The 9,618-nt window shown below is 32.1% G+C and overlaps 1 protein-coding gene across 1 annotated transcript; it reads left to right on the forward strand.

Annotated features, from left to right (window-relative positions):
* Positions 1-3,082: 3,082 nt before the first annotated feature.
* On the forward strand, positions 3,083-7,455 carry LOC115239635 (serine/threonine-protein phosphatase 4 regulatory subunit 3). The gene is given in 7 exon segments (XM_029814256.1): positions 3,083-3,280; positions 3,772-4,628; positions 4,630-5,344; positions 5,436-5,587; positions 5,773-5,873; positions 5,976-6,172; positions 6,402-7,455. Coding segments are annotated over 7 exon segments (2,307 nt in total). The 3' UTR covers positions 6,489-7,455.
* Positions 7,456-9,618: the final 2,163 nt, after the last annotated feature.

Here is a 9,618-nt window from a genome sequence, read left to right on the forward strand (position 1 = left end):
ATTATATTATATTATACTATATATAAAAAATATACTATATAATTATTTATTAATAACATATAATCCTTTTTCTTTTTTTTTTGTAAAAATCCATTATTTACTATATGCTTGTAAAATTATATATATGAGAAACACAAAGATATAAACTTAAACTTGATTTGAATAAATATGATTTTAAATTCCTTTCCTATAAATAACATCAATATTCTTGTTATTCTAGTATGGCATTCGATTATATATGCAAACAAGTAAATTCTTAAATAAAAGATAGGATTTTAAAATATTGCGCACAGGATAAGTATAACTATACATTAAAGTAAAATTTTCACAAGAATATATTATTTTTCTCTTCAAATATGTATATTTATAACATAAATTTTTTCAATAGAATTTTAAATTATATATATGCATTTTTATAACTAACTTTTTTTTACAATTATCTCAATAGCAATGTGAAAAATAAGGTGGATATTAATAGAAAGAAATGATTTATTGTCATAGAAAATGTATTGTCATTTATTTTTATCAAATATATTATATGTTATTCTTTTTCTTGCTATGAGCATGTATGTATAATTATTAGAAATACATTACTCTTTCTTAAAAAGAATCACATTTTTATATTTGACACATTTGTGAGAAAACTATCGATCTAATAACAAATGCGATTGTGCGATGTGAAAAAATTAAAAAGCTGTATAACACGCGATATGAGACAAAAATGCATCTGGCATAAATTGTCTATCAAGTCTTATTGATCACTCGAAAAGTATATTTATAACCTCATTTTAACATCTCGAAATGCGCACGCTCTTCGTTTCGTAAAACAGAATATATATATCTGACACCGGGACTCGTTGCACATTAAAATACAGCGAATTTTTCGATAAATTAATTAGACTGATTTTCATCTAATAATACTCGCAAATACATCGCATCATTTAATATCCATTTAATTAATTTGTCTCTTTCTACGGTAAAAAAAAAAACGATTCGTCCATCCAATATCGATATTTGGATGAAATAACAACATGTATTATATACTCATATAAATTTTTATAATCTTGTACATTCTGTCTTTTTCTATATTATCATGTGTGCGTGTGTTATGTGTGTGTCATATATATACAATTATATCTTATCTTACAATTAGTAAAATTATTTTATCGCACATTGTAAAAAAAAAAAAAAAAAAAACATGAAAATGAGAGGACTAGAATACACTGCATTGAACTGTCAAGTTGCAAACTTAAATAATACAGTAAATCTCAAAATTACATATTCAGAATCTTAGAAGAATATAACAAGTATTGAATGTTAAATTTCATATTGTATATATCCAATTTACATATTGGATGAAGGTAATAATAAAAAAATAATCTGTTATATTTTTCCATTATCGAGAATCGTTAATAATTTGTCATAATTCGAAAATAGGCCGCAATCCAATTAGTATTATTATTGCTCTGTTTTCAAAGGAAAGAAATATCATTTGATATTATTCGAAAAAAAAAAAAAAAAAAAACTGGTCAAATTTTTCGATTAATATATTTTTATATGCATTTTATGACGTTCACCGCATTTTAACATTTCAAAGTCGTCACTTTCCGAAAGTCGCTCGGCCATCTTTGAATCATGACATCATCAGCGATCGAGTCGAATCTGTCGTTGGATTCTCTGTGTTCCGAAAAAGATTCATTCGCACGGCGTCGAAGAGAAGGAAGCATGGCGTTTCTCAAACGCACAGGAAATAAAAAAGAAATCGCATAGAATTGGCAAGAACGTTTACCGAACGTACCACTTCTCGCGTTACCGACGGCGTGACCTCGACATCGTTATCATCGTCGCGATCTAGATTTCTCCGACTTTTGTATCGTCGACCCATCGATATATCCGTATATATAGAATCGGCGACCACGATTATATACTCTATCGCGATGTCATAAACGACTCGATCGGTACGGTTATGATATCGTTCCAAGCTCGATAAGAGTGTATCCGCCATATAATCGTTGAACGAGGGTCGTTGAATCGTTGAACCGTTCGAAATTCGCGCCAGCATCCTTGTGTCGTATGCGGGAGACCCCGTGGCGCGTTGTTATGATCTATCATGGCGGAATGTAGTGTTGTGGCTGCTTGTGGGTTGCCTATGTCAATTTTAGAGTGATATAGCTTAGGGGAAACGCGGAACGAACGGCGATGCGAGCCGGCGACGACTGTCACGGGTATTCGCGTGAGATAATCGTGTTCCTATGAGCAGCCGCATCGCGGAGGTAGCCTCTATCGTTCGGGCTCTCTACGTTCGCCGCCGCCGCCGCGGGAAGAATCGTACACAGCAACGAGAATCGTACACACGGCGTTCGCCGTCGACGGGGAGTATCGCCTATCGAAGTAAAATCGCGACATCCGCAAGCCGATCGGGTGTCTCGTATCTAAGACCGGTGTGTCTCGAACACGTCGCGAACGCTACACGTGAGAGTGCAAGTACGTACGTCGTGCGGACGTTTCCCGCGCGCACTCGTCTCTTTCAGGGAGAGTTTTTCATTAGGAGACGCACCACGAGCATCGCCGGGGGGTAATTTGCGTAAAGAGAACGGTGCGTCGTGCACATTCAGCGTCATAGATAATTCGGCGAAGCCACGAGAAAGGCCGGGGAAGTGCGGAACTACCATTGCTCATGCTATGCTCCAAGTCTGCCGAAACACGCGTTTCCTCGACCGATTGACGCCGAAATCGACTGGTGTATAAAACTTGGTGTTTCGTTATCCGTCACACGCAGGTTCCGACTGAAACACTAGTCTCACGCAGCGCGCGTGTGTCTTTCGATAAAGACATTGATATACCAAGCACATTTTGTTTATACTATACATAGGATGCAATAACAAGAAACCTTGATGAATTGTATAAGGGCATGTGGAAATTTAACATATCTCCGTTTTTGTCCACTCATTGATTGGTTAAATATCTGAAGGTTTCCTATAGAGAGATAATCGCTGAGAGAGCCAAAGATTGAGCTAATTCGGAAAGGCATGCAGAATAGTTGGTGATATCAGAGAGAAAGTGCACTAAATAGTTTTACAATATGACGGATACACGTAGGAGAGTGAAATTGTATGCTCTTAATGCAGATAGACAATGGGATGATCGTGGCACAGGCCATGTTTCCTCCTCCTATGTAGATAGATTAAAGGGGATTTCTCTTTTAGTAAGAGCGGAAAGCGATGGCTCTGTTTTACTGGAGAGTAGAATACAACCTGATACAGCATATCAGAAACAACAGGTAATAAGCGATTGAAGAATTTTATTGATTTGCTTTTGTTACGACTGTATTATAAAGAGGTCCTTATGATTTTCTATATATTTTGTCTTTGTCATATTCATATCGTCAATCATACGTGTTATGCTACCATGGTATATGGCTAATGCAAATCTTCTGTGATTTACAAAAGTTGTAAATATTTATATTTGTGAATAATAAAACTATAAAACGGTGTCAGTTTTATGTTAGAAAAATAAAAATAATATATTCCTTTAAAAAATAACATATTTCTTTAATTTCTTGATAAAATTTGAAATAAGAAAATGATTTGTAATATTATTCGCCATAGAATATTTGATACTTTTATAAACCATTTGTAAACCAGATTTTTTTTTATATTGTAAATATTAACATAGTGGATATATAATTTATGTAGCATGATATAGAAAAGCAATAAAAGGAGGATTAGTATATACATAGATATATACAAGTAAATTGTTGTATGATTTTAGGACACTTTAATAGTATGGTCTGAAGGAGATAATTTCGACTTAGCCCTAAGTTTTCAAGAAAAGGCTGGCTGTGACGAAATATGGGAAAAGATTTGTCAAGTTCAAGGCAAGGATCCATCTGTAGAAATTACACAAGACATTGTGGAGGAATCTGAAGATGAACGGTTTGATGATATGTCAGATGCAGCACCACCTATCGAATTACCTCCGTGTGAACTTAGTCGATTGGAAGATATTAACGAGCTCATAGAAAATTGTTTAACATCCCCAATGAGAAAAGAAAAATTAGCAGTAGCACTAGAATCCGAAGGTTATATTAAGAAATTGCTAAATCTTTTTCGTACGTGTGAAGATTTAGAGAACATTGAGGGATTGCATCATCTTTATGATATATTCAAAAATATTTTCCTACTTAATAAGAATGCATTGTTTGAAGTTATGTTCAGCGATGATACAATTTTTGATGTTGTTGGATGTTTGGAATACGAGCCAACGTTATCTCAGCCAAAGAGGCATAGAGAATACCTGCGACAGTTAGCCAGATTTAAACAAGCAATTCCTATCACAAATACCGAACTGTTAGCTAAGATCCATCAAACGTACAGAGTTCAATACATTCAAGATGTAGTGCTGCCAACCCCGAGTGTATTCGAGGATAACATGTTGAGTACATTGAGTAGTTTTATATTCTTCAATAAAGTTGAAATAGTGACTTTGATACAGGATGATGAGAAATTTCTTACTGAACTTTTTCGTCAGTTAACAGACGAAGCGACCTTAGATAGCAAGAGACGCGATTTGGTTCTTTTTTTAAAGGAATTTTGCAATTTTTCGCAAAATCTTCAGCCGCAAGGGAAAGCTTGGTATACTTCCCGCTTTAGAAATCACTTTAGCGATGAACGATGCGCAGACAAAAACGGCCAGTATAGATATATTGACTTATATCGTGGAATATTCTCCAAGTGTTGTACGAGATTATACATTACAACAGATAAATAACACAGAACAGGACCAAATGTTAGTGAATGTAATAGTTGCTCAACTTGTCGGAGATAGCGATCCTGAGTTGGGCGGTGCAGTCCAGTTGGCTGGTGTGCTACGTTTACTTCTGGATCCAGAGAACATGTTGGCTTCTGTTAACAAATCAGAAAAGACTGATTTCTTAAATTACTTTTACAAGAATAGTATTGGTACTTTAATAGCGCCTCTCCTAGCAAACACAATCGGAGAACGACCTGCAAGAGAGGATTATAGAACAGTACAACTTTTGGGATTGATCTTGGAGCTGTTATCATTCTGTGTGGAACACCACACATACCACATTAAGAACTGCATATTGAACAAAGATTTACTTAGAAGAATATTGGTTTTAATGAAATCAACACACACATTTCTAGTACTATGTGCACTAAGGTTTATGAGGAAAATTATAGCTCTAAAGGACGAGTTTTATAATAGATATATAATTAAGGGTAATTTATTTGCCCCTGTATTCGATGCATTTGTAAGAAACAATGGTAGATACAATCTTCTGGATTCAGCTATATTGGAAATGTTTGAGTTTATCAAATTGGTAAGTGTGATAGTGCTTACAATTAATAGAGATTACAGGTAAAATCGAGTTTTTATTACTTTTATTTACACATTTTGTTGTAATGTTCTAGGAGGATATCAAGTCACTATGTTCACATGTTGTTGAAAACTTTTCAAAGGAACTGGAAGCAATTGATTATGTACAAACATTTAAGGCATTGAAGTTAAGGTACGAACAACATCAAGACAAATTAAAAGATCGTGATAGAACCACAATTGACAGGTATATACATTACGAAATGTACATTTTCTATATTTTTGTTATAACAAAAATAAAATGAAGAACAAAATTGTGTAGAATATGTTACATGATATAATAAATGTACCAATACAGAAACTGTCGGGACAATTATTTCTATATGTCATAATAGATGTAATGTATTAAAATAACTTTTTTTTTATGCGTAGTGTTCCATCAATTTTGCGGAATAGTCGGTACCGAAGAGACCAGAGGCAGCTAGAGGAGGAGGAAGAACTATGGTTTAACGAAGAGGAGGAGTATGATGAGGGTAAGGCGGTAGTACCCGCGATAGCAACAGATGTTATACTTCCGGTTTCTGTCAAGAAACAATCGTTATTTTCAAATTTTGCACTTAATTTTGCTCTTGCAGATTCAAAGAGTCATCAGCAGCAACAGCAACAGCAGTCTGTGTTAAACAACAATACTTCTAATAATAACATTACCTCGCAACAACCGCAAATCAATAATAGTTCGTCAACAACGAATGAATCGCCAATTGCTTCGGACATAAATCCTACTCCGGCTATCGGAACTGTGGAAAAAACAGGAACTGCACTATTCAAAAAGGTAAATCTTCCAAAAAAGATATATATACATATTTGGAATATTTTAGTAGTACAATATAAATGTAGTAGTAACATATTTTTTTTTATATGCCACTAAGTTAATTGATACTCAAAGTCACCTATTGACATAGTAATTAAGTTGATTTGTAAATAGCAATTTATATACAGACAAATCTTATAGTAATCTGTAGGTTTCGTATGAAATTAAAATTTAGCAATTTAATTTTCAGGGATTAGTCGATTATGAAGGAGATTCAGATGAGGACGATGACGATTCGGAGTCAAGTCCCTCCCCAAAACGACAACGATTGTCATAGTAGGCAAACTTGGAAAGAACAAGACATTTGTGATTTTTAATTACTATTATCATTTTACGACCCTCCTACATGTAAAAACAGATCTATCCTCTCATTTTTGAAAGAGACATAGATTGAGCTCTTGCTAAGGAACGGACACAACAATAAGTGCTTTTAAAGGAAATTTGTGGTGGGCACTCATTCATAGGTCTGTGTATAGTATGCAAAACATAAATAGGGTCTGAATGAAAACTGAGTAAATTATATCGGTCGAATGTCAGTAAAACAAAGGAAGAATGAACTTTCTTTAATGAAACGAACAGTGGTAGTATTGTGGCATAATATGATGTAGCACGATGTACTATATAATGCGTAAAGAAAAGTTACAGATATTAAACGAATCATAGTCCATTCCACTTGTCTGGAAACACCTTGTGCACTAGGGAAAATAATCTCATGGATAATTATGAATAAACTAAGAGAATTTGGCTATAGATAGCCAAATTCAACTGATTTACAGATATAGGAGTTCTCTAAGCATATGCTTAGATACTCGGTAATACTGCAATGTCGTAGTTAAACTGTGACTACAGTGATTACAATTATCTGGTAAATCTGTTAAAAAGGAACTTACAATATGCGTTGTAAGATCAGATTTGAAGAAGACAAAGAGTACATGATGTACCGCACAAGAACAACCGAGCGCTTTGTTTTGCCATTTGTACGTTTCTTATCGCCTGTTGTGCGATAGAGAGACCTATGCTTCGAGGGGGTCAGGCACTATGAAACTTTATCCAGTTCGACAGAAATAGTATTTAGTTTGTATATATATGTATATTTGTAACGATTGTAAAACACAATCATACTTGAATTAAACAGAAACACATAATTTCTTTAAGAAATCAGTTCCCTTTAAAATACTTTCAATAAGCTTTTCGGTTGTCAATGTAAGTAGTAGTAACTGTATAATAAATATTTGATTTATGTATATTTACCAGTCTGCACTTCATGCCCAATGTTAATCCTTGATGTATAAAGAATTATAACCTGGATGTGTATCATGCGATTCTTGAACATTAAGTTTCAAGCATATTGTTCATATAAATTATTTGTATCTACATGGGCAAAATGAAGCCAAAAATCGCAGAAAAGCGCTTTATATATAAAAACATTACTTTCTAAATATTTTATAAAGTTACACATAATTTAATTTTGTTGAATTATAAGCATGTTTATAATGCAATATATACTTTATATATATTGGATAGAAAAAAAGATAATGCCAGAAGATGCAATATAAAATTTTAATTTGTGCTTGCTATTAAAGACTTGACACAAAATATTTTATTTTATAGAAATGTAACACATTTTTAAACAAAATATATATAATTGCTTTAGATACATTATATGTATATATAAAATACGTATATATGAATGAGCTCCAAAAGAAATTTTTTTTTTTTCTAATTTATACAACCGATAAAGCTGACAATGGAAACATGATAGTTTTTAGCATTTACCATTATTCCTATAGTATTTGTTAAAACATTTATTTTTGCATTGTTTTTGATTTAGTTAATTTCATACACAGAGTGTTAAAAGCTAATGTACAAATTTTCCAACAATATGCCTAATATCCAGAAAAATTTCCAAGACTGCTTTAGAACTGTAAGTACATATGCTTGAAATATCGAATGAGAGGATACATACACATGTACACATATACATATATATTGACTTATGATACTGCGAAAGAGAGATTTAAAAAAGTTAATTCACATCACGAGATGAACAAATTGTGAATATCTGAATAGGCAAATTTGCTGGAGCTGAGTGATACATGTACATAAAATGTTGTGCAACTTGGACTGATGACAAAAACTGAAATGTAACAAAGGCTAATATTAATTAGTTAAGTAAGATGATGCTGAGTAATGTTGTTCTTTATGTGTGTTTTACGTATATCCACAATTTATTCGATAAAATGAAAAAAATATATTAAACCTAAAATGTGCTACATTTTGGGTGCAAAGAATGTGCAGTAAGTAAAAAAAACTAAAAATAAATTAATATCTAAGTGATACTAGAAAATAAAAATGCGATCTCGTGCTATTTCAATCAAGAGAGAAATTTGATATATATATTTATATACAGAGTATTCTGGACTATGTTTTTTTCATCTATTTCGTCATCACTGATAAACTTGGTCATTGTCCGCAAATTCTTGCATCTCTTCTCGTTTCGATTTTTATATTAGTTTTAGTATATATTGTATTAAATATATTTTGAAAAGAATGAAATACAATAAACTCTAAATATATTGATTTATAATTATTATTATAAATTTAGTCAAATTTCTAAAATAAAAATTTTTTTAGTATCAAATTAAATATAATCATTTTAATGATTCAATTTACCAATAGATTAGAAGGAATCGTTTTAATTTCACGTTTATTCGTTGCCAAGAAGATTGATTCTGTGTCTTCTATTAAATATAATGTTTTATTATATATTATACATGTATAGCTTTAAAACTATACATATAGTATGATAGTCTAAAACACTCTGCTTTAAAACCGTCGCCGAGATCGCAAGCATACATTTTTCAACCGTCACATCAATGTAATATTAAAGGAAGAAGACGGACAAGCACACATTGTACAATATCACGTGCTAATAATAATATGCGTTTTAATTATGTAATGATCGAATAAGAAATTTTTTCTTTGAAAATATATATATGTATACAGACATACAACACACACGCATATATATTGAATTTTTGTGAATTAAGAGCAAGCATAAAAGATATACAATCCTGTGTGTATTATGATGATAAGTGAATGAATTGTAATTGAAAAATGATATTTTGCATTTTATTCTACTGAAGAATGAAAGATTAATCAGGCTAACAAAGAAATAATATCTAAATGCAGGATTCATAGCACAAAGCAAGCAACTACTATCGAGAAAATTCCTTAACTCTTACGAGCACTTTATCCGATATTAATTAATGAATAATTTATTTCTAAGTTTTATATTGACTGTGACGAATTTAAGATCGGTATATATATCTGAATGATATGAAAAAGATAATTATATTTAATTTAAATTTATAACAAATTATATATATTTTTTTATATATATAATT

This window comes from Formica exsecta, unplaced genomic scaffold, assembly GCF_003651465.1.
Source record: "Formica exsecta isolate Colony F162 unplaced genomic scaffold, ASM365146v1 scaffold393, whole genome shotgun sequence".
Taxonomy (NCBI): Eukaryota; Metazoa; Arthropoda; class Insecta; order Hymenoptera; family Formicidae; genus Formica; species Formica exsecta.